Consider the following 25,572-nt stretch of genomic DNA (forward strand, 5'->3'; position numbering starts at 1 on the left):
ATATATATATATATACGTTTTGGTTGTAACCTGTGATAACGGCCGTTTGTGCGCGTGCGCGCGTGCTTGACAGAGCTCGTGCTCGAGTGAAGAGGAGGGAGATTTAGGCAACTGTGAGGTGTTTTCTTTTCTCGTCTTAATTTTTCATGGACATGTTACCGTACCATGTCTCCGTAGCAGATCCATAGATGAATGGATGGAGCATGTTTTCGGTAAGTGTTTGTTGTTTATGATGGATCGTTGTTTGTATTGAGAGAGCGCAGTTATGAGAGATGTGCGTTACAGCATTATGACATTATGTTTGTCGGTTGGATAGTATTGCCTTATTGCATTCTATAGTAAATATTATATATATAAGATCATTTCAATTTCTTAAAATAATCGATCTTATTTTACATCCACTGTTTGTGCCAATTACTACTGACTAATTGACTACAGTCTCTCTGTTATTGGGCTGTAAGGTACAACTGAGGTTACAGATGAGATTTTTCACAGTCTGACTAATTTGTCTATTTGGACATTAAAAATTTTTTAATAGATCGTGTATTCTTATGGTTTATTGCAATAAAGAAACATAAATATAATCACTACATTGAATTATGTATTTATGTTTATTTTGTAATATGTAACTATATAATAGTAATAATAATAATTGTTTTAAAAACATATATTATATGTTCATATAACAATGCATTTGTTTAAAATGGTACTTATTGTGTTTTAAAATATTTCTATAGTGTAATATGTTGGTAATCCATAAGTATATAACAACAACAATAATAATGTTAAATATTATATTAACATATTGAATTAATACTAGTATTATAAAACAAAAAAATAGGTCAAAATGATAGATTAGTAGATTTTATTTAAATAATAATGATCTAGTGTAATTTTTTAGTTGCCTGTGCATAATTATATAACAACAATAATACAAATAATAATAATAATTGTTATTATTATTCAAAATGTAATTGTTGTGTATACTTATATAAAGATAAATGTAGGTAAAATGATTAATAAAAATATATTTCATATTTTTGTTTAGTTTTATTAAATAAAAAAATAATATAACATATAAAATTTCAATTTAATTCCATAGTATTTTCTAATATTGTATTCTATACTTCCATTAAATTAAATTAAATTAAAATTTATGCATTTAGCAGACGCTTTTATCCAAATCGACTTACAGTGCATTCAGGCTAACAATTTTTAGCTATCTTGTGTTCCCCGGAAATCCAACCCCCAATCTTTAGCTTGTTAAGCAACGCTCTACCACTTGAGCTAAAGGAACACATGTTTATGACAAGCAATATATGAGAGTCTATAAATTAAGACGGGTAGGAACTGAATACATATAATCTGGATTACAATTATTAATCTGATTCCAAAAATTAAGTATTTGTCAAAATACTAACTCAATACTAATTAGACTACATTTACTTTTTTTTATTGATTGCTTGATAACATATTATTCATACATTACATTATCCATAAATTATTGATTCTCCCTAATTCCTCTTTTACATCTTTTAAATGCTTATATTCAGGAAGACATAGACACAGAAAACAGTCATTAGTCAGGTTTAACCACAGGATTCATAAAAGTCATGTCTGGTTTAAGAAGTTTTTCAACACTGCATCAACTGCTGATGTACACATGAAATATTCTTTAAATGATCACTTGTGTCTTTGGAAGGCTTTTCACATTTGCATGACATGCAGATAAACAAATAAAATGTCTTTTTTTTTTGTAAGCGTTTGATTTCGATTCATGTTATTTTCAAATGATTTATTTTAATTTTACATTTTTATAATTTAAACAATTATTAGCTTTTCATTAAACTCACAAACCCCAGTTTGGAACACCTTGACATAATGAAAAGTTTAATGCACCTCATGTTGTTAATTACAACGAATGGAATATATTTTCTTACTCCTTGTATTTTTATATCAATATAGTACAATATTACCTGTCAAAAGTAATATAAAGTAGTCTGAGTAGATTACCTAATTATGTGATATAATGGATTACGTTACTAACTAAATTTTTCGTCATTTAGTTTCGTCAGCTGCTTTTAGTCTTTCAGTATCGACTCCCATTAAACCAGTGGTCCTGGATTAGTCAATATATATATATATATATGTGTGTGTGTGTGTGTGTGTGTGTGTGTGCGCGCTTGTTTTTGTGACATATCAGGACACAACTCTGTATAATGATTGTAGTTGCCACAAATCGTTTTGTCATGCAAAGTCATCATATGGCAGGACACTGCAGCGGGATCAGAACCGTATGCTTCCTTAAAAGACACTTAAACTGTAGTGTGTGACTCTAGCTGATCAGCTGATACGCTTTCCAATGCATGTAAACAAGCCTTTATGAATTACATTATGGCTTCATAGGAAAGTGTTTTGTTGGGATGTCATTGTTTATCTGCCTCTTTGTAAAAAATCACTATCAATACAATCTTCCATGCAGCCTAATGAAATCTAGTCATTTCTATGGGGAAGATTGCACGGTGTTCAGTGGAAACGTATGTTGACCCACACTTGTTGTTTTTCAGAGAAACCCTTAGGACCCGTCGGAGATGGCCTGATGTTATGGCAATTTGGAAGAAGGACGTTCGCACTGGTTAGTACAGATGCTGAACAAAATAAAAAAAAAACGGACAAATGTCTAAAAACACATAGAGAGACTAACATTGATGTTTAAAAATGCTGGTGTATTCACGTCATCCCACATGTCTTTAAAGGGGTCTTGAACTGGCTTTTTATAAAATTATTTTATACTGTTGTCTGAGGTCCACTTATAACGTTCACTTGGTTTTGACATTCAAAAACATTAAAGTCAATGAGTAATAATAGGCTATTTTATGCCCTGGTTTTGAGAAATGCTGGGTTTTTATGCGCTGCATTGAAGACTTGGAAGTAAACGCCCACTGCTGTGATTGGATAACAGTTTTACATAGTAAACTACCTTTCTGTGTGTCTGTTTGACAAGATACTGTACGTCCTTCATAGTTGGAGCCTTCTGTGGCTTAGGGTTAGGGTTAGACACGTACACATAATCAGGACATATCAAGCGATTTCTAACAAAGCAATAGTGACAGTACAAATGTTTTTTACTGTGTTCTTCCCATAGATTGTATAAAAACATGGATGTAATGTCCGTGACGTCACCCATAGGCTTCCGAAGAGCGTTTTTTAAGCCAAGAGTGGGCGGAGCCGGCTGTCGCCATATTGGCAGCGTGTCAATCCCTGATAATCGAAAATGGGCAAAAAGGCGGGAGCTGATTGCTGAAGCCACGCCCACCAAGTGCTACGATGGTGACAGAAGCGACAATCCACTTGTCACTCAAGTGGCCACGCCCTTAATTATGCAGAACTTTAAGGCTTAACGTAATTAAAATGCATGAGTTATAAAAAAATTCCACTCCCCTCACATATGTCATGAAGGGCAAAATTAACTATATAGACCAAAATCATTGTTTGCACCAGGCTGTAAACATGTTTTTTTCTGCTGTAAAGTTGGGCTATTAACATGGGGAGTCTGTGAGATTGACTCCCTTTTGCAGCAAGCCTCTAGCGGCCAGTCAATGAATTACAGTTTAAGTCACTTCCGTATGAGCTTCGAGAGAGAGAGCGGGTGGTTGCCTCTTGGTCCTTCCACATCCAGGCACTGCACAATATTTTGCGATTTTTAATGGCATGTTTATTTCTTGGTTGCTCTTTTTGGTTTAGCACCACGTTATGTTATTTTCCTACTATATCATGCGTAAATTAGTGGATGTGGATACAGAATTAGGTGTTGATTTTCTGTGGAGGTGGTGTTTATCCTATCTATTATGTCATCTATTACGTCATATGTAAGCACATTCCAGGATCTGGCGTTCGTTGGGCCTGGTGTCAATAAAAGCTTTTATTTCAGTAACTAAAACTCAATTCATGACCCCTTTAAACTATGCCTGTCCAGTGAATATGAATTTATTTTCATGCGTTGTTCCTGTAGAGAAATAATTGCAATATATCCAATAGTATAATTGAAAATTATTGATAATACTGTAATTTGCTGATTAATTTTTTAATATATATTTACAAAGAAATTATTTAAACATAATCATAAAAACATTTTTGTGGCTTTATTTTCAAGACAAGTACATTTTCATATATTATAATGTATTATAAATTAACTCTATGTACTTTTTTTCTTTTAATTTGGGGTGAAATGTGATGCATTCTCTTGGGCAGTTACTTCTCTTTAACAGTAACCTAAACTGACACCCAGTCACATGATCAACCGTAGACACCACAAACAACCAGATAATTACAGTGGGTTGCTGTTCAGCAGATCAGATTCCACTGAGCTAAAGACTTGCTCTCTTAGTCCATACTGAAGTTCTGCATTTAATGTGTTTGTTGTTAGCTCCAGGATTCAGTTACGGCTTGTGTTTGAGCCGAGGTCTTCTGCTCTTCTCGGGTCTTGTTGCCTAGAAACCTTGATGACACCCTCCTTGTGTGATTGTTGAGGCTGCTCTCGGTTTCACTCGCACATAAACAAATCAAACTGGCTTCAATTCTCAGAAATAGTTAATTAGTGCTTTAGAAAGAAGGGACAGCTTGTTTCCTCTTCTTGTGACGTCACTCATTGCTTCTTTATTCTCTCATCAGCTGGTCACAGAGATAAAGGTATTTTTCTTTTGTGTTGAGCTTAGCTGTTGTAATACGCTAATGTTGAAAGTGAGAAGTAGACTGTGTCGTAAGAATGTTGCCCGACTCTTGACTTTTTGTGTGTGTGTGTTTAAGTGGTCAAGTACATAAATAGGAAGAATACACACGCCTCCATGTATTAGTCACTGAGGTCATTTAAACATTTTGTGGATGTTTTTTCCACTGTAAAAAACTTGTACGGTAAATTCTATAATTTCTGAAATGTTTGTCAAGGAGCCCTTGTGCAAATTCAAAAGAGGGAAACTATCTTGAGCTATTGCAAATGAATTAGAAACAGAAGTTTTGTGATTTTAGCCCATTTGTTCCCAACTGAATGACCAGCTCTCTTCCACCCTCACCTTTGGACTTAAGTGTTGTTAAAAATTGAAGAATTCTCTGGGCTTAAGCGTTTGTGTAAAAAAAAAAAGAAAAAAATAAAGCTTTAGCTGCAGATATTCACGTACAAATCAAAGAATACTTTGTGCTTAAGTGTTTGCATTAAAAATGAAGAAAACACTGAGCTGAAGTGTTTATAAACCCTGAAGAATACTCTGGGCTTGAGTGTTTGCGGTAAAGATTAAGAATACTTTAAGCTTAAGTGTTTTTAAGAACCTGGTGCCCGTTCTTTGTACCTCGCCAAATGCTGTACATCTGAGATGATTTGAAAGATGCCACATCTTCTAATCGTGATAACTGATGTCTGGCTAATTTGTTTCTTCAAACGAATTTGCAGATCTGATTAAAATATCTGAATTAAGTTGTCTAAGATTACTGCGTGTTGCGTTCCGCATGAAGGGCAGATCTATCGATACTCTAAATCACGATCAGCAATTCAGCGATTGGCTAGCGGCATGGCAGCAACGTAATTACATCATAATATTAAAAAAGGCGCCTGACGAAACTTGCATAATTTCTGGACCTTTATAAGGAAACAGCCAAATGAACAGAACTAAATAAATGTTATAATAGATAAATGAAATGTGCACTGTTTTTATTTATTTTTACATGATTCCCAATTATTTATATTCATGATTTGTAGTATTTGTATAGGCTTTACATTTTTATTTCAATGTTGTAATTAGCAATTCATGTAACTTTATCTACGAAGCAGATTTGTTAAAAAAGTTCGGTTTCTTTTTATTTTACAGTACGTGTACTAACATGTACTTATAGTGTACTTACAGTGTATTTATCTAAGAAAGTTCTGGTAATACAAGGTAACTTAGGGTAGGGTTAGGGTAGGGGTAGGTTCAGGGTTAGTACCTAGTTATTACATAGTTATTGTAATAAATATAATAAGTATATAGTATGTACATGAGGAACAGGACTGTAAAATAAAGTGCTACCAAAATTTCTTAAGGGTCAAGATCATGTTATCTGCATCTCCTTTGCTCCATCAAGCCACTCACATAATAGGCGTCAGCACTCAAATTAATGCACGACTCAGATTAACTGTACTGCATGTGTCTTGAATGCAATTATAAAGTAATTATTTTATCATGAATAAATCTTTCAATGAGTAAAACTGGCTGTGTCTATAGTAGGGCTGCACGATATTGGGAAAAAACGACGTTGCGATATTTTATTTTTCTGCGATATATATTGGATATTTTTTCTTACAAACAAAAATGGGGTGAGCACACTTGCATTCTCATTTTAAATGATTTAAACATCGACACATTCGTGTCAATTGATTAATATTCGCGAGGGAGAGAGAGCAAGACAGCGCTCGTGTTGTTTGAAGACGGATCGCTCTCTCTCTGTATCTCTCACGCGCGCTCTTTATCTGTCTCTCTCGCGCGCGCTCTCTCTCTGTCTCTCACGCGCTCTCTCTCTGTCTCTCGCGCGCACGCTCTCTCTGTCTCACGCTCTCTCTCTCTCTCTCTCTCTGCCCTGTTAAACTTGCATGTGTTTTTCAGTCCTGTCAATGATAAACTTTCACTCTATGATGGTTAAGCTGTGCAATTAATCCGGGAATCACATTCGTCAAGGGCCGGGGAGCAGCTGGCCCGTACAGTTAATGAATAACAGATCAACTACGAGAGCCTACATCGCACATCCTGCAATGTGACTATCGTGGATTCGTACATCGCGATATCTGCTTAAACGACACATCGTGCAGCCCTAGTCTAAAGTATTATAGATTACACAACATTAAAATATCATTATAAATTGTTGTTTCCGGATTACTCTTGTAATAAAGTAGCAGTTGCTGGAACAGATTTTAAATATCAGTTCTTTTTAAAAAGTTTCAATCTAATCATGTTCACATTAAATAAGCTGCTCTCCAACAGGTCTAAATTTAAGGACCTGTTGCTATGACAGCAAGTCCAGGATGAGCTTCGTAGAACCAAATAATCCAAGATCATGCACAAATCCAGCTAACTGAGTTAGTGACACACGAAGAACGGGCCCCTGGGATTAAGAGTTGATGTAAAAATCAAAACAAAGAATACTTTTGGCTCAAGCGTTCATATAAAATGAAGAAGCTAGCATCATCCACGGTTGGTCTAACAAGCCAAATTACGAGATTGACATGGCAAACTGTGTCAGTGAGGAGGAATCATTGTATTTGTGCTTTATGAACCCAGAACACAATATGCTTATTTGAAAAACCTAGAAATGTGACGTTCTCCACAAACCATATAGCTTAACCCGAAACCCCTATGTAGCAAAGAACAGGGTAATAACATGGTTCTGTTTTTGAACTGAACCAAGGAAGTATCTAGTTTGGAGTTTAGGGAAGTTGTACGTGACTTTATGCCTTATGTCCCATTTGTGTGCTGGGGGCAAATTTGTGAACCGAGTGTAAACTCATCTGGTGCATCTCTGGGTGTGGAAGCTGTTCAATTATTAATGGTTGATGACGGTTGTAGCACCTGAGCTAAATAAGGAAACAAATTCTCATGTTTCACAAAGACATAGCATGCAGTCAACAAACCAATAGAAACGAATGATTTACCAGGCGACTCTGGTAAAAGGTTGACTGATTAGCAGCATTTTGAGCTAGGCCTGTTGTAATAATCAATATATCGACTTATCACGCAATATATGCACATGACCTCAATATTTTTTGGTGACGCAATATATCGCCCATAATATTTACTTAACAATTCATGTCACCATGTTTTTTACATTCCACTTGAGTCTGTGTCTTTTGCAGCTTCTCGAACATAACGAGGTGTAGTCATGAGGTGCTAGTTTCAAATCCTTCTACAAAAAAGGTTTAATCTGCAGATATGGTCTTGTTTAGGCATCTGTGCCTTTTGTGCATACGGACACCTGCTTGCTAAGTAGTTATTGTGTTTTTCAGCAATAGTGTGCAGCCTCAATTTACGTAGAAAAAGAAGCTCAGGGAACAAAATCTCTAGATGGAAAAATCTCTCATCTCTTTTTTCTACTTGTTACTTTTCACTTTTTGTTAGAAAATGTTTATATACGATTCATTCAAGTTTTATTAGAGTATCTAATATCTGAATACTTAATTTACATGATCTAAATATTCTTACAAATTGAAAGATTTTGTCATTTGGAAGTGTGTAGGCCTTCTTGCATTAAATTTAAATTAAATAAATAAATGTATGCATTTAGCAGATGCTTTTATCCAAAGCGATTTACAGTGCATTCAAACTAACATTTTTTAGCTAACATGTTCCCTGGGAATCAAACCCACAACCTTTTGCGCTGCTAATGCAATGCTCTACCACTGAGCCACAAGAACACTAGACTTAAACTTAAGCTGTTACTTTATGATTATATATTCAGTGGCATAAAATGGTCTTTAAAAATGACAATTATATCGCTTATTGCACATATTCTGGGGCAATATATCACACAACAAAAAGTTGTTATCATGAGGCCTATTTTGAGTAAGGAAGTTACTCTCCTTGTCTGCTGAGTCACCTTGTTCAACCAAAATAAAAGATTCTGTGGTTTTCCTGTTGAAACTTGTAATAGGATTCTAAGTAAAACAAAATTAACCAGATTTTCCCCTGTTGATAAGCAGTGTTCAGGTGTTCTGGTTGATAGTTGTTTTTAAGGTGTTTTAACACTGTGTGCAATGATATAGTCAGAAGACTTTACAATCCACAAATCGCCATCATTAACCATGGATTTACTGTAGTAACACTGAGTGTTATCTGTGTGCACCGGGGTCTGAGAGTAATGCACTTTCGATTCTCTGAATGTATGTACTGTAAATGTGGAAGAATTGACAATAAAGCAGACTTGACTTGACTTGACTTGACTGCACCATGGTATTGTGGTAGAAATGTGGGATATTCATATCATATTGTATTATGTTTTAAATGTAGACATGTATTAAATGTATCAAAGGAATAATGTATTATAATTACAGTATTTTTTGGGATTAAGTTATAGCATTTGCGCACTAAAAGTATTTTGATTACTGTTTTTCATACAAATACCTAGAAACCATATAATAACATGGTATTGAGGTGCTATATGTGTGGTTTTAACTGTGGTTATCATAACCTAATTGTACGTTACTATGTAAGACCAATGGTTAATTTTAAACTAACACAAACAAACAAACAAAAACCCTTCAGTAATAATGAGAACCCATGTGCGGTTTTATTTATAATAAACATAAACTAAATACAAACTAAACAAATACTATGCTTGGCTTGACATGGAATAAACAAACGTGAAATGGAATTGAAAGAGTTATGACCAAAAGAGATTAACTTTTAAGACTAGTTTAAGCAGTTTATGCAACCAGTTGCTATTGCTTTTAAGGTGTTTTGAGTGGTTTATAGTGTGTTGATAGGTGATTGCTTAAATGGGATTGTTTTACCATCTTATTGTCCAATGGGGAATTGTCAGTTTGATCATTATTGGTGTCAGAAGCTTCAACAGTGTGGGCTGTCATCTAGAGACTAGAGACCGTTGGTAAGTCTTGTGTAATTATAGTTCCTGTTCAGCACATCTGGCTGTGAATGTGACGTTTTGCGTTACTTGAGAGAGGTCTGGAGCGAATGATGTGACTGTGGTGCAACACAACTCCAGTAAGCTTGTCCAAGCCCTGGACCCAAGCCCAGTTCCCCAAATTTCGATCAATTCAGATTGATTATGCTGTAATGATTAATGTTTCACATCACCATGATGTTACAGTAGCACAAAGAACATTGCCCATGTTGCCCACCATCTGAGTTCAGAGAGTTCAGCTATCGAGTCACACATAAAAGATACTACCTTTTTCCTAGAAGTGCTTCCTAGACAGCAATACAATTAAATGGAGAGCAAATGGAGACTGTGGCTTTAGTCTCCTGATGTTTCTCAAAAAGAACCTAGGAATCTCATACTGTACAATGTATTAAACTGTGCTCCAGTCAGGTAAGAGGCCACAATCTAAAGAATTTGTATGAAGTCAAACTTTCTACATCTGCCCAATACCTCAAATTTTCTCAGCTACCGTGTGCTATACATAGGACTGGTGTGATGTGATGTTGACTGAAGAAATGTGTCAACTTGAAGAGGTTTCGGTTTTCCCACGGGTGATATATTTAAATGGCAAGCAGTGGGCAGGACTTCTTTTAACTTCTTTACATTTGAGAGAGCTGATGAAACATGGAGCAAGAGACCTCAGGGTAGTGCCACGATTAATTTTTGACATGAAAACAAGGCTGTGAGGGACTGAAGAACAGCGCGTTAAGTGGATTTTCTGTTGTTTAACAACATACCGATTGTTCAGCTGACAAACGTCTTGAAAAAAAATTATTAGTAACGCCATAAAACAGTTTTGAAAGTTGTGAGTTGTGAAAATTACATGATTTATGACCTTTTGTAAAGACTACAAGTCTCAGCCCCATTTTCTTTAGCGTTAAACTCAATAGGTCTCTACCTGATAAAGGGTTAGTTCTCCCAAAAATGAAAATTGACAACAAAACTGGTGTAAATTTTGTGCATAATCATGTAATATATTACTATTATTTACACAGATATACTAAACTAAAATTAAAATGAAATAGTTAAATATATTTATTTAGTCCATAATGTTGAATCCAGAACACAACAGATTTTTCTTAAAGACTTATTAATTTCTAATTATTAATAACAGTGCTGTTTATCCCTTTATGTGTAGAACCTTTTTAATTATCAAAAAATGAAAGAGCAACTTCAAAGCAATCAAAAATTCCTCTAGGGTTTTCCTAAAACAAGACCTGTGTTTATAATGCCAGAAGCTTCACTGACTCCTCAGTGAAGAGCTAGTAAATGTTTAGGAGTAGCTTTAGGCTAATTAGCATAAGCCCTGCAGGCGATGAAATTCTGAGGAAAGCATGTCTCAATCTCTCGCACTCACAGGCAAGTGTAGGCAACGTCTGCTACATACCACGAAACTAGCTGCCCAACAGAAAGCAGAAACCTCAGACTGCGCGCTGTTTCATGGTTTGACTGTCTTGTTAATGACTCTGAAGTTCCAGTTGTACGTTTGTTTGTGCCACTCGAAGAATGACTTTGCAAACAGGCAATGGCGCTGCGATGGTTATGGATGTTAGTACCGGGGAGAGGAGGTTGGAACCCATGCTCAAAGTCACCCGGACAAGGTAGAGCTGCAAGGACTTGTGGGAGATGATAAACGGGGGATGTATACTGGAAGAGCTGGATTACTGTATGGAAACTTCTTCCAGAAGATGTTTGATCAATCAATGATATCTTCTCACTTACACTCTTTCTATTTTTACTTCCCTCGTTTGCTGAGTGATATACAGTGATGATCTCATAGACATCGCTCTTGGGACGGCGCTGTTAGTGGCTTTGGAAAATATTGAGCCCATTTATGGTTCCTCAGAAATGGAGTAAGAGGAGATTATGAGAAGTATCAGTATAGTGGACTGGAAATGAGATCCATATGAGGGTTTTGGTTTTGGGTGTTAGTGCATGTTGTTGAAATGTACTTGTTGGAAGCTCAGATCTTACTAATAGTTTACTAAACTAAACTTCTCTTCAGCTCTAGAGGAGGAACGACATGTTCGAGCCAATGATCGCGACTACAATGAGAGGTTCAATTATGCTGTAAGTCTTATAAATGTCAAGTTTGTTATGGACATGACTGCTCATGTTTTACTATTAGAACAAATCTTAATGATTTCATCTTGCAATGGCCCATTTTTTTATTTAATTTGAAGAAATTATCATTGGGCTTGTTTGTGAAATATAAGCAAAATGTTTTTGTCTATGTGGATGGATTTACATTAATGTGCAGATGGATTTGTTCTGTTCTTGTTTTGTGAACAAGGACATATGTATTTAAAATGTCAAGTTTGGGGTCAATAAGATTTTTTATTGAAAGAAATTAACAAAATTGATCAAAAAGACTTTTATAATGTGAAAAAAATATAATATTTCAATTAAATGCTGTTCTTTTGAACTTCCTATTCATCAAAGAAAAATGTATCATGGTTTCCACAAAAATATTAGGCAGCATAACTGTTTTCAGTATTGATAATAATAATAAAACATGTTACTTGAGCAGTAAATCATATTATTATTATTATGATTTCTGAAGGATAATTTGACAGTGAAGACTGGAGTAATTATGCTGAAAAGTTTTACATTTTTTAAAATTGTAATAATATTTCGCATTATTCCTGTTTTTATCATAGAATAAGAGATTTCTTTCTGAAAGAAAATGTTTTTGACTAGTACTGTATAACGCACTGTGGTTAACTTCTGTTGTTCTGAAAAACAACATATTATATTTGTTCCTTAATATTTTTCCTAAATATTTTTTATCTGTATTATTTTTCCCCAGGACAATCGCATCAAGACAGCAAAATACAACGTTTTCACCTTCCTGCCTATTAACTTGTTCGAGCAGTTCCAACGTTTTGCGAACGCCTACTTCCTAGTGCTGCTGATACTGCAGGTTTGCCAGCCTTTGAAGGTCACTTGTGAAATTACAAGGTCAATGCACTGAAGATGAATCTGGAGCCTCATTTATAAATTTATAATTTCTTGATTAAAAGTCAGGATCTATGAAGTCTAAAACTGAAAATGTCAATCCAAACCTGTATGAACGTCTTTGTTCTGTGGAATAGTTTGGCCATAAAATGAAAGTCAGTTGGTTTAACCCCATTGACTTTTATTATATGAACAAAACTATCCTTCATTTGTGTTTCACAGAAGCAAGAAAGTCATATAGCTTTGGAATGACATGAAAGTGAATAAATAGGGCCTTTTCATAGTACCAGAACTAATTGTGGAACTACCCATTTTTGGCGCCAGTTTCGCCAAAACTGATCTGGATGCAATTTTAGTACCGGACTGCCTTTTTCGAGAACCAAATTAGCTCCTACATTGGAGTAGGGTCCGTGACATAAGTAGACACTGATTGGCCAGACGCATATGAAAACGCCTTCACACACTGTGTAACATACTGTAAACATTGTGTCAACTTATTTCGCAAGTGTGATGAACAGCGACAGATGGACGGACGCTGAAGTGCAGGCACTTGTAAGCAAATGTAGCACCACCAGTTTTTTACAGATTCTTGATCCACCTTTCTGTTCTTTCAGTCGCTTTACGCATAGATCGACAGTCCATGTCCATGATTGTGAAACCCGCGAGACACAACAAAAACACCGCTCTGATCACAGCGTCCTTCATCCTCCTGTTGTTAACATTGTTCTTCTTTTTGTTTCCGTTTTCCGAATGCCGCGTACAAATGACTTCGCTGTCTACCGGCTTACGTCACTTCCTAGTACACTCTCGGTGCGAATGCAACCCTTTAAATGGTACTGGGAAATAGTTTGCGCAAATTCATCCCAGTACTTTATTACTGTACATTTAGTTCTGGAACGGTGACTAAATGCAAAAGGCCCTGATGATGACAGAATTGACATTTTTTGAGGGATGAACTGGCGCTTTAATGTTGCACTACACTAATACTCTGTTGTGTGTTCTAGTTAATCCCAGAAATCTCCTCTCTTTCGTGGTTCACCACCATTGTGCCTTTGGTGTTGGTGTTGGCTATCACAGCTGTCAAAGATGCTACTGATGACTATGTGAGGATCTATTCTCGTCCTGTTGATCTTTCTGTCTCTGAATACTGATTTTACAAAGACAGGCCACTGTCTGTGGGCTGCTGGAAGTAAGCTGAACTGATGTTTGCTGTGATTGATTTGTTTTGGATTTCAGTTCCGCCATAAAAGTGATCAACAAGTCAACACCCGGCAGTCTCAGGTACTCATCAAAGGAAAGTAAGTGCATTTATGCCACGTATCAGCATTTTCTGCTGTATCTCTTGCTGCTGAGATAAAATATTGAACGACAGATGCTTTAAGAGATGTTTGGGAAATGAAAAAGGATTTGTGACGGGACAAACAAATTCTGTTTCAGATTGCAGAATGAGAAATGGATGAATGTACGAGTGGGTGATATCATCAAACTTGAGAACAATCAGTTTGTTGCTGTAAGTTTGAATCTTTTCCTAATTGACTACAACGATACAGGCCAACTTTAATAGAGCTAAACTAATAAATATTGAAGATATGGCAGTCACATCATGCACGTCGTACTAACCACAATCCAAAGAATCAAACAATATCATAAATATCAGTCCAAAGGTTGTTAGCTGAATTAACCCTAATTTTTAATCTATTTGTAAAAAACTGCTCTGATACTGATTCATTTCAGTAGGTGAAAACATTGTCAAGATCTAGATTAATTTCTTGATGGATGTCTTTAAGGTCAAACTCATTAGTTTCTGTTTCATTAGTTATTTATTTTGGGATTAAATAATTATAATGATACAAGCTGGTCTAAAAAACATCAGACAGTTTTGTTCTTTTTTATTAGTTTTTTTATTATTTTTTTGTAATTAATGTATTTATGTTTATACATTTTGTATTAATTCATTAATATATGTACAGTATTTATGTATTTGTGTATGTACTTACCTCGAACAACAAATTAGGAATGTACCATTTTAAAATAAAATTCTGGTTGGTACAGTTAGCCAATTATTATTTTCATGCTATGGCCTGTAACTGATAAAGTATACTATTGTACTATTTTGTCTTCATACCTTGATAATAAAACACACACATAAAAAAAAAAACTAAAAGTCCATCCATTTATATGTAATACACCCCCCCCCCCCCCCAAATAAATAAAAATAAATGAAAACTCTAGGAAGGCACAAAAGAACTTTTATTAATAAAATTGTAGAAATCCCCCCCCAAAAAATTTTTTTAATCTTACTTTTTTTTTTTTTTTTTTTTTTTTTACATTTGAAGTACATTTGACACAGTTGAAAGATTAACAGTTATTAGCAGAAATGTAATTGTAAAAATGTTTAGTCTTGGAAAGGTAGATCTTAAAATTGCTATCAGTAATGTTCAGACCTTCCCAAACCACTGCAACAAGTTGCACCAAATTTACCAAACTTCTTATCATACATGGTTCATTTGGCTGCCTTCAAAAACCAGCCTGGAGCTGAATGAAAAAAAAAAATAAAGTGTTCAAAATGTAGTCCCTAAATATAACAACCATACCATAACTGATGCATTTAGATGATCCCAGTATGACTCGCATTATCTGTGTCTTCAGCAGTTGAAAGCTCTGTATGGTGAAGAATTATCTGTTGTAGATTCATCTAGTTTTACATGACTTTGAGGGTCTCCTGTCTCTGCTGTCTCCAGGCTGACCTTCTCCTCCTCTCTAGCAGTGAGCCCTATGGACTGTGCTATATCGAGACTGCAGAGCTTGATGGGTGAGAAGTTACTAATATCTCCTGCCTCACTCATTTCAACATCCAGCACACACATCTCAGATTTGATTTTGTGACTGTATGGCAGCGAGAGTCTGACGTGAACATGAGCTTCTTTCCAACAGAGAGACCAACCTGAAGGTGCGCCAAGCCTTGACTGTGACCTCAGACCTCGGGGACGATGTTGAGAAGCTTGCAGACTTCAATGGTGAAGCTTTTATTCAAACACACGATTAGTGCATCATCAACAGAAATGAACTTGAGTCAACATGAGGGAACCTAAACACTCACTGCATCCATCACATTGATCAGATTGATCTCTGTTGCTTTGTCTCGTGGTGCCTCTGGGATGCTTAAGCATGTCTTTCGAAGCTGTCAAGGAGCATTTGTAATGAGAGTTGTAGTGTTTTTGCTTGGGTTCCATTATAATTAATGTATAGCATTTATAAGTATTTATATGTATAGCAATTATAAGTTTAGCAGCTGCATTCTTCAAATTGGACAATAAAGTTTTTGTTGGTTGCTATTGCTAGTGCTTCTGTTTAGGGTTTGAACACACTCCTACATTGCTAGTGCTATCCTACAATCCTACATTGCTAGTGCTATAAACATGAATGATAGTTCAAATGTGGCTTATTAATGGTTGTTGTTATTACTTTAGGGAGAGGACTTACAATTTTAGCATGGAGAACAATAAAATCATTGTAAAATATCTTGATAGCAGAATATATAGAGACTTTTGGTGGACTTTTTTTTTCAATTAAATTAACCACTTGGAACTTTTGTTATTTTAATAATATAATGTTATAATATTTAATAATGTTTTAAAGAAGCTTTTTATATTTTGGGTTTTATTCTATTTATTTATTTTTAAGAAATAGGGGTAAAATTTGCTATGTAGCTTTGTCATTATTATTTTTATTTTATATTTTTGTTTTTGTAAAAATGTTTCTGTTTAGCTTAAACTTATTTTTATTTGAATTTTAGTTTCAGTAATTTTAGTACTTAAACTTTAAATGACATTTATTTATTAAAATGTATTTATTTTTTTTCTATTTCAATTAGTTGTCAATCCAATATTTAAAATTTTTATATTTCATTTTATTTTATTTTAGATTTATTTCAATTAAAAAAAATGTTTTTTTTTAAACTTTTGTTTTAGTAAACAATAACAACAGCATCTAAACATCCTAGTAACACCATAGCAACCATCTGCAACACCTTAACAACTGCATTTTATCACCGTGCAGGCCTAGTTTTTAAAATGTTTTTCATATAATATTCCTATTTTATTTTATTTCAGCTTTAATTCACAAAAATTATTAGTAAAATGTTTTTTTTAAATAATAACAACATCCTAGCAACACCTTAGTGACTGTATGTCAACATCTTGGAGAACACTGCATAAAAATGTAACATATACTGCTGTTTATGCTTTTAATGCTTTGACGTATTTATAAAACGCATTTTTTAAATGTATTTAAAACAGAGTAGTTGCTTCACTAAAGGCCCGTTCACACCAAGAACGATAACTATAAAGATAACTATAAAGATAACGATATTAGCGTCGTCCAAACCATCGAACAATATTGTCTGTGTATTCTAAGCGGATGCGCGTCTGCTGCTTTAAATTCTCGAGCTTATTACAGCAGGATTGATTTTGATTGGTTGTCAATGTTTTTATCGTTCATCAGAAAAAAACATTGTTCTGAAAGTGATTCCAACGATATGGTTTCTATTTGCCTTTATCGTTATTGTTGTGTTGTGGACTCCGCTATTCTTTAATATTGAGAAAGATTTTTAGAACTATATCTTTATCGTAATCTTTATAGTTATCGTGCTTGGTGTGAACGGGCCTTAAGTGGTTCTTTTTGTTGAAATGATGACCTTTCGCGCACAGATAATCTGCAGCAAGTTGTTATCGGCTAGCTGGTTTGCATTTATACATATCGTCAGTTTTTTCAGCTGGCGTACCAATAGGTGTAAATGTCAGTGTAAATGCATGTAACAATGAAAACCCGAAGCTATCAATGAACCCAAAATAACTGAACACTATTTGCGTCAGCTTCATCTTCCAGTTACGTGTTGTCTATGACCGTGTCTCCAGGGGAAGTCATCTGCGAGCCGCCCAACAACAAACTGGACAAGTTCACAGGGACTCTGTACTGGAAAGATAACAAGTACCCACTGGACAACGAGAAGATGCTCCTGAGAGGCTGCGTTCTCCGTAACACAGAGTGGTGTTTCGGCTTGGTTATCTTCGCAGGTACATCTCTTCAATTTTCCTCCGTTAATTGTCCTCGCACAAAGGCATTTTCACGGACGATTGATTAGCTGTCTTGAGTAGATGCTCCTCAGAGACATGTTGAATGCCCCGTCTGTAATTAACGTTATTAACCATGCTCAGCATTATCTGTTCTGAGATGAGCTACCTTCTGTGAGTCTTCTGGGTTTTCTGTTTCTCCGTTAGGACTTCAAACCAAGCTGATGCAAAACTGTGGGAGGACGAAGTTCAAACGGACCAGCATTGATAAACTGATGAACACCTTAGTTCTGTGGGTGAGTGTGTGAGCGGCATGCTGGGATATATCGACATGTGGCATCTCACTTACTCATGCCACTAGCCTTTCAAAAGGGCAGTTCATGTTGTTATTGTAAAGGGTTTGAAATATTTTTTGTTTTTTTTTCCAGATCTTTGGATTTCTCATTTGTATGGGGATCATATTAGCTATTGGAAACACTATTTGGGAGCAGAAAGTAGGCAGCAGCTTTTGGGAGTATCTTCAGTGGAAGGAACTCAGCATTAATGCAGTCTTCTCTGGCTTCCTGACCTTCTGGTCCTACATTATCATCCTTAACACTGTCGTACCCATCTCACTATATGTTAGGTAGGTCAGATTACACAGTGTGTTGGCAAGCTAGTTTGATTCGGGACCTACTGTAGATTTCACATTCTGACCATCAGGTGGCAACCCAATATAATTTGCTTAAAAAAATGTTGATGAAAAAATCCCCTTAAATCAGAGATTGAATATGTGCTATTTATGGAAACCCATTTCCGCCACATAAGAAAACAACAAGCAGTGGTAAATCATAATGGTTAATAACTTAAAAAGTAAAAAAACATGACTTTTTGATGTCACAATTATGGCTCTTTATGTCATAAGTTCTGCTTTTTATCTTATAATTATGATTTAACCTCTCATCATTTCAACTTTTCATCTGATAATCATGACTTTGTGCATCAAAATGATGATATTGTGACAAAAGTCTATTATGAAATTTGTAATTATTACAGTAGATAAAAACTCATAATTATGACATAAATTTTTTTTATGTAATAACCATGACTTACCAAAGTCTTATTTATTAGATAAAATGTTGTTGAAATTTTTGAAATTCTAATTATGCCATAATTATGACTTGTATCTCATAATTAATTTTTTTTGACACAATTTCGACCTCATATTTGACTTTTATGTCATAATTATGACTATTTATTGTATTTTTTTATTTTTATGTAATAATTTAGTTCAGTTAATATGTGATTATTTTGATCTTTATCTCATTGTGTCGTAGTATCTCATTATTTCAACTTTTTTGTAACCTTTTATTCTCAATGATATAATTTACCAAAGCATGATGTTGTCCGCAAACTATTTTTTTTTTCATGTGTTGACTGGAAAATATATGAATAACAAAATGACCGAGAACATGTATAGAGGGTAGTGACAAATTTACACAACACCTTGTAAATAACAACAATCATTTTTCACCTCGTGATCTTTTTTTCCACTTTGCAGTTCAGGGTTTTCAGAAAACACCAAATATAAGTCTTTGTCAATAACATGAAACTTATTTTAATACAGCGTAGAAGTTTTGCGCCTGGGACATAGTTACTTTATAAACTGGGACAGACGAATGTACTACAGCCCTAAGGACACTCCTGCAGAGGCGCGGACCACCACCCTCAACGAGGAGCTGGGCCAGGTGGAGTTCATCTTCTCAGACAAAACAGGCACCCTCACCCAAAACATCATGGTGTTTAATAAGTGCTCCATCAATGGGAAGACCTACGGTACGCTTCAACACTTCCTGATATACATCCACACTTATAGACTAGTGGCTATATTCATTGAAGGCTGTGCTTTTGTTTGTCTAGGTGATGTTTATGACGAGTTTGGGCATAAAGTGGATATTACAGAGGTAATGAAACCAATTGTAAATGATGTAAATTAATAATAAATCATTATTATCACGATTGAAAAAGCATTGACACTTGTCTCTGACTCTTGCAGAAAACACCATGTGTAGATTTCTCCTTCAACCCTCTGATGGACCGGAAATTTCGTTTTCATGACAGCAGCTTGGTCGAAGCCATCAAACTAGAAGAGCCTCTGGTGCAGGAATTCTTCCGTCTGTTAGCGCTCTGCCACACCATCATGCCAGAAGAGAGAAATGAGGGTAAACTGGACTGTAAACACCTTAAATCTTTAGATCCCAGAAGCGCTTTTGTTGTACATGCAGCAATTTGTCTGAAATGCCTGTGAAATGAATTGTTCAAGGGGAACTGGTGTATCAGGCACAATCTCCGGATGAAGGAGCCCTGGTTACTGCTGCACGCAACTTCGGCTTCGTTTTTCGCTCCAGAACGCCAGAAACCATCACTTTATATGAGATGGGTCAAGCGGTCACCTATCAGCTGCTGGCCATCTTAGACTTCAACAATGTACGGAAGAGAATGAGCGTTATTGGTAGGTTCCTATTGTATTTTTCATCTGTTATTAGTTGTATTACGGGATATTTTAAACATATCTTTTTATTTTAAACAAGGTCACAGTCTAGTATTTTTTTCATATCTTTAATATTTCACAAAAGCTGTGAATCATCCCTGGCGTATCTCTTTTTATGGGTCTGTATGCATAATTCATCCTTTCACATAAAGGAATCAATAGCTGCCCTGTCTGGTGAAACTGTTTTATCGTATACTCTCAATATTCTCATTTCCTGTCTCTTCCGCAGTGAGGAACCCAAAGGGGCAGTTAAAGCTTTACTCAAAAGGAGCCGACACAGTACTCTTCGACAGGCTGGACCCGTCTAATGAAGAGCTTATGTCTACTACCTCAGAGCACCTTAATGTAAGTCTTGCTAACCCATCCTTCCCTCCCCATGGTAAAACCATGTTTTTCAACATGTACTGTGGTAAAACTGTTATTTTGGATGCAGTACTGTGGTAAGGCAATGGTTTTGTTTTGTTTTTTATGTTGTACCATGTTGTGAGGCATTTACTCTGGTAATACCAGGTTTTTTGGGCATATACTTGAGTAATATCATGTTATTAGGATGCAGACCCATTTTAAAACTGTATTTTTGCTCACATACTTTGATAATAGAGTGTTATTTGGACACAGCACCATTGTAAAGCCTTGTTGTTTGACATCTAGCATGTAAATATCTTGTTTTGTTCAAGTGTACTGTGGTAAAACTATGTAATTTGGATGCTGTGCCATGATAAAACTGTTGTTTGACATTTACCATGGTAATACAATGTTTCTGGATGTGATACCATAAAAAGATCGTGTTTTCAGGCATTTACCATAGTTTTACCATGGTTTTTGGGTATATAATGTAGTAATATTATGACATTTGGACGCAGTACCATGGTAAAACCATGTCATTTAACATTTATTGTGGAAATTATTTTTTTCCATGTGTACTGCGGTAATACTATGTTATTTGGCATTTACAATGTATGGATGTGATCCATGGTAATACCATGTTTTGGGCATGTACTATAATAATACCACGTTATTTTAATGCATTACTGTGGTAAAAACCATTTAGTTTGATAGTCCCCATGTTATTTAGATGTGATACCTTGGGTAAACCTGGTTGTAGGGTATTTGCAATGGTAATACCAAGCTTTTTGCGCATGTATAACATGGTATTTTGATGTTGTTGGACATTTAACATGGTAATACTGTGTTATTTGGATGCAAACCATAGTAAACCCATGTTTTGGGGCATTTATCATTTAAAAATTTATTTTTACCATAATAATTTCATGATATTCTATGTACTTTATGGAGTTTGATGGAAACCTTGGTATAGGTCCACTTTGGTCTAATTCAAGTATCAATTAAACTGGTAGTGCAGAAAGCACTAGAGAAAAACACTTCACCCTTGTGCTTGACCAAGAACAGAATAACAAAGTTGTCACCTTGTTACTCATGATGTGTAATCAACTATAATAAGTATATAAGCCATATATCGGTAGGTGAATTCTGTTAGCGAGTGCTGGATTTACAGATAATTAGGATTTATTAAGGCAAGTATTTTATTCAACATGGACACACTAAGACTTTATATGTGCTGGATGGATGTCATCAGTGCCCTGTATTTCCTGGAGTGGACCACCTTAAGGCGAGACACTGCAGGTGAATAGGGAAAAAAAAATATCTAATAGTTATCACCTTACTTACCCAGTTGATTGATTACATTGATTATTGCAAACATTTTTTGTATTACAAGTTTTCAAAAATGTTATGTTTAAATATGCAAATGAGGCATTCTTTAATGAAATATGTGCTAATTTGCATACATTTCTAGTACAAAAATCTGAACACTAGATGAAGTCAGTTTCAAATTTTTTGTTTAATTTTTTTGACATATTAGAGTCAAATGTTTTTACAGAGGGAATTCTGGTTATCTTTTTTTGTCACTCCATAATTCAGAAAATACTTTGAACAGCCAGAAAACAATATATTTTCACAATTTTGGGGGGAATAAAATGTTGTATATAATCAAGGACAATATATATGAACAAATCCCTCTGTAAAAATCTTCAGAATACAGACAGGAATAAAAATGTCAAGTTTGGTGTGTGTACGTGCTACTGAAGTTGAGATTTATGGCTCAGTGTTGAAGAAAAAACTCATTTTGAGAAAACGGCCTTTAAAAATATGTATTGTAATTGAAATCTATTGACACAAACAGATAAACTGCTATAAAAGAAACACTTAACAGTGTCTTTTGGATGTTTTCCTTCCACTAGTTTGAAAAAGCACTTTATGAAAAACCAAAAAGCCCAAAATCTCAAAATTGACAGGTGCTTGAAAAAACATTGTTTTTGCCTGCAGTGTCTCGCCTTAAAGAGGCGACCTGTGACCCATGTCCATAATGCTCCATAATGCTGCTCGCTGTGAGTCGATCGCAGCTGGCAGGCCTGGAATCAGGACCGGAAGGTTTGCTGCTTTCTTCCAGTGTCACTGCAATCGATTGTAAGCCAAAGCTCAAATCTTCTGATTTAGAATCCAAAGTTGATCAGCTGTCTTCTGCAGCAGAGATGTTACTGCCTCTCCTAGCTAAAGTGCAGCCTAATATGGAGCTACAAGAGAAGGCTCAAGTTGAATCATGCAGGGGTAAGATGTGAAGTCATTGGCTGCCTCGGACTCACTTTTTGAAGCTACTCCCTATTGACTGGAACTGAAGAGAAATTGCCTACAGATAAATCACTTCATTTTGGCAGTGAGATGGTGTCTGAGAAGTCAGGTGGGTCATCTTCAGTTGTTGCATCACTGGAAGGAATGTTAAAAGCAATGCTTGCCCACATCAATTTGCATCCCCCCTCAGACAACAGTATTTTCTGAGAATGTTTTTATTACATTGTGCACACATAGAGCAATCCTTTACTATGCCTCAGTGTTAGGACTTTACATGTGTATTGGTGTCAGCATTACAAATCTCATCAAAGGCCACACACCCTGATCAGCTGGCTCACACATTGGCTGGGATGTAGGACCAAAACCAGTGGGACTTGGTAGCAGCATGCCAACTATTGAATCTAGGGTGGCACTCATTGTGGCTCTCGATGAGGCACTTTGTGAAAATGTGCATTGCCCCAATGTCGAACAAGATGTACTGATGAGCAGCTGTCCCGTACAATTCAACAGCTAGCCTTGGCCGTGTGGCCAATTCCTTGGCACACATGCTTGTAGCTTGACATTCTTCTCTGATCAAAATGTCATCTGACCCATTAGTGACTCAACTCAACTCAACTCTCTTTACAAGCCAGTCACAGTGACCGTGGCACTGCTTTAGGCACTCTCGTGCAAGTTTGAAGGCAGGTTTGGTTGGCTCAGTTTTCCTTATCAGAGTTAAGCATGAGGTTATTGTCATACATGGATGACTGGCTTGTTTGTACAGCATCAGCCCAGCAAGCATAGATTAAGCATGTTATCTGTTGGACCAAATTGTGGCTTCAGGGATTGCTGTCAATTGGGACAAATGCAAGCTTGTCCCAGTGCAAATATTTTCAAAGGTCTTGCTCTCAACTCTGTCACACTGTTGGCGTCTCCAACTCTGGAGAGAATAAGGTAAATTCTTAGGGCTGTAGGCCACCTTTGGGCGGGCCATTTTCAGCACTACATTTCTCTTGGGGAAGCTCACAGTAGTTGCTACAACGACAGCAGTATCACTGGGTTTACTTTGGCTCATGCCATTCCAGTGATGTCTTATTCAAAACCATCTGTGTCCTGTATAAAACAAACACACAAAGATAAGAGTCACACATTGTTGCATGCTTGCTCTAGCACCTTGGTTGCAGAAGAAATTTCTCCTCAGAGAGTTCCATTGGGACCTCCACCTGCATGGTGGGAGGTCATCAGGACAGATGGCAGTCTGCTAAGAAGCGGTGGAGTCTGGTGCAGAAGAGGAGTGAATGGCACTTGGAAAGTGTGAGTGAACTCCATGCTTTATCAGTGAGTGCTCTTGTCTCATTGTGGCCCAATCCAGCATTTCTACCCAAGATTTTCTCCTCGCAATTTATGAACCAGTCTTATTGTGTTGGCTGCACTGCTAGAAGATCAAACTTACATACAGTATTATTGGAGCTATGTCCAGCTAGGTCTTTGAGGACGTGCCTTGATAGGACAGCAGCTTGGCGTAAGACAGACTAATAATTTGTTTGTTTTAGTTATGCTTGCAGAGGTGCTGCAACTATCCTAAATGGAGACTGACGCAATGGGTGATACAGGTAATTTCTCATGCAGACGAGTCTGCTGGGCAGTCTATACCATTGTCTATACACTGTCACTCTACACGTGCTTTGGCAGCATCTTGGGCAGCGTTCAAAGAAGTGTTGCACTTTGAGATTTGTGAATTTGGAGTTCAGCTTGCACGTTACTCGTTTTTACAGATGTTATGCCCTTGGGAGCGGTGTATGCTGCAGTGCTCTCTGCCTGTATGAATGCTTCTCCATGGGATTCCTTGACATTTTAAAGGGTTATTATAGCTGAAGATATGCCATGAGTCACTAGGTGACAAACTTGTTATAATGTTCTCGGTCAAGCGTGAGAATGAGGGGTTTTCCACTAGTGCTTTTAACACTGCCTCTGACGGTCTTCCACATAGAACCACAGTTACGTTTGTAACTAACGATCATAAGCTTCAGAATATAAAGGTTCTTGTATTTTTAAGTCTTTTCATTCTGTTTGTTTGTCACTTCACTCATTGTCTTGGCTGTTGAAGAGCTAGAGATTTGTGACACTTATAGATGCAGATACACAGCATTCCACTTGACAGATTTCAGCAAATGCACACCGTGAGTTGTCAGAGCGGCACAATCAATACAAACAAGTCTCATTTTCTCCTCGGCTAAAAGCTCTGTCTTAGTAGAGAGATGGGCTTTATTTTATTCAGATTCATTCCATTAAGGTTCTTGTAGACTATTCAGATGGAAAATACTTTACACAAACACATTTGCTGGCTCCAAGCTGTGTGTGATTCATTAATGTCTTTGCCAGCACATTATACAGCTACTTCAACAAAGGTACATCTATTACAAACACCATAAGATTTTCCTCAGAAAATGTCATTTTTAGCTACGAATATTATCAGTGAAATTAACCGATCAAACCACATTCAAAGAAAGAACAAAGCAGCTCATGGGCCGTAATTATTGTGGTACTATTATGAGATGATCATCATTCATGTCTCATTTACGGCTTTCTGTGGTTCCTCAAAGGGCAATCAGACTCACGTAACTGAAGAAGCTATGCTAGCAGGGTATAAATAGCATGCTTTTAGAAGCTTATGGATAATGACAGCAAATAGGAAGTAGATGCATTCCC

At 36.1% G+C, this 25,572-nt stretch overlaps 1 protein-coding gene across 2 annotated transcripts in view; it reads left to right on the plus strand.

The window, feature by feature from the left end:
• Positions 1-70: 70 nt before the first annotated feature.
• Positions 71-25,572, plus strand: part of LOC113067037 (probable phospholipid-transporting ATPase IM) — a 30,792-nt gene continuing 5,290 nt past the window's right edge. The window contains exons 1-17 of one of the 2 annotated variants that reach the window (XM_026239245.1): positions 71-212; positions 2,568-2,635; positions 11,681-11,745; positions 12,485-12,598; positions 13,638-13,736; positions 13,870-13,931; positions 14,071-14,143; positions 15,375-15,445; positions 15,568-15,650; positions 17,550-17,708; positions 17,913-18,001; positions 18,134-18,330; positions 19,312-19,520; positions 19,605-19,648; positions 19,741-19,906; positions 20,008-20,196; positions 20,465-20,580. In XM_026239245.1, the coding sequence (XP_026095030.1) occupies positions 193-212; positions 2,568-2,635; positions 11,681-11,745; positions 12,485-12,598; positions 13,638-13,736; positions 13,870-13,931; positions 14,071-14,143; positions 15,375-15,445; positions 15,568-15,650; positions 17,550-17,708; positions 17,913-18,001; positions 18,134-18,330; positions 19,312-19,520; positions 19,605-19,648; positions 19,741-19,906; positions 20,008-20,196; positions 20,465-20,580 (1,824 nt within the window). In that variant the 5' untranslated portion in view covers positions 71-192. Of the gene's footprint in view, positions 213-2,567; positions 2,636-10,947; positions 11,277-11,680; positions 11,746-12,484; positions 12,599-13,637; positions 13,737-13,869; positions 13,932-14,070; positions 14,144-15,374; positions 15,446-15,567; positions 15,651-17,549; positions 17,709-17,912; positions 18,002-18,133; positions 18,331-19,311; positions 19,521-19,604; positions 19,649-19,740; positions 19,907-20,007; positions 20,197-20,464; positions 20,581-25,572 lie in introns of those variants that run through there. The other variant, XM_026239246.1, reaches the window with a different exon arrangement.

Source organism: Carassius auratus, chromosome 50 (assembly GCF_003368295.1).
Source record: "Carassius auratus strain Wakin chromosome 50, ASM336829v1, whole genome shotgun sequence".
Classification (NCBI taxonomy): Eukaryota; Metazoa; Chordata; class Actinopteri; order Cypriniformes; family Cyprinidae; genus Carassius; species Carassius auratus.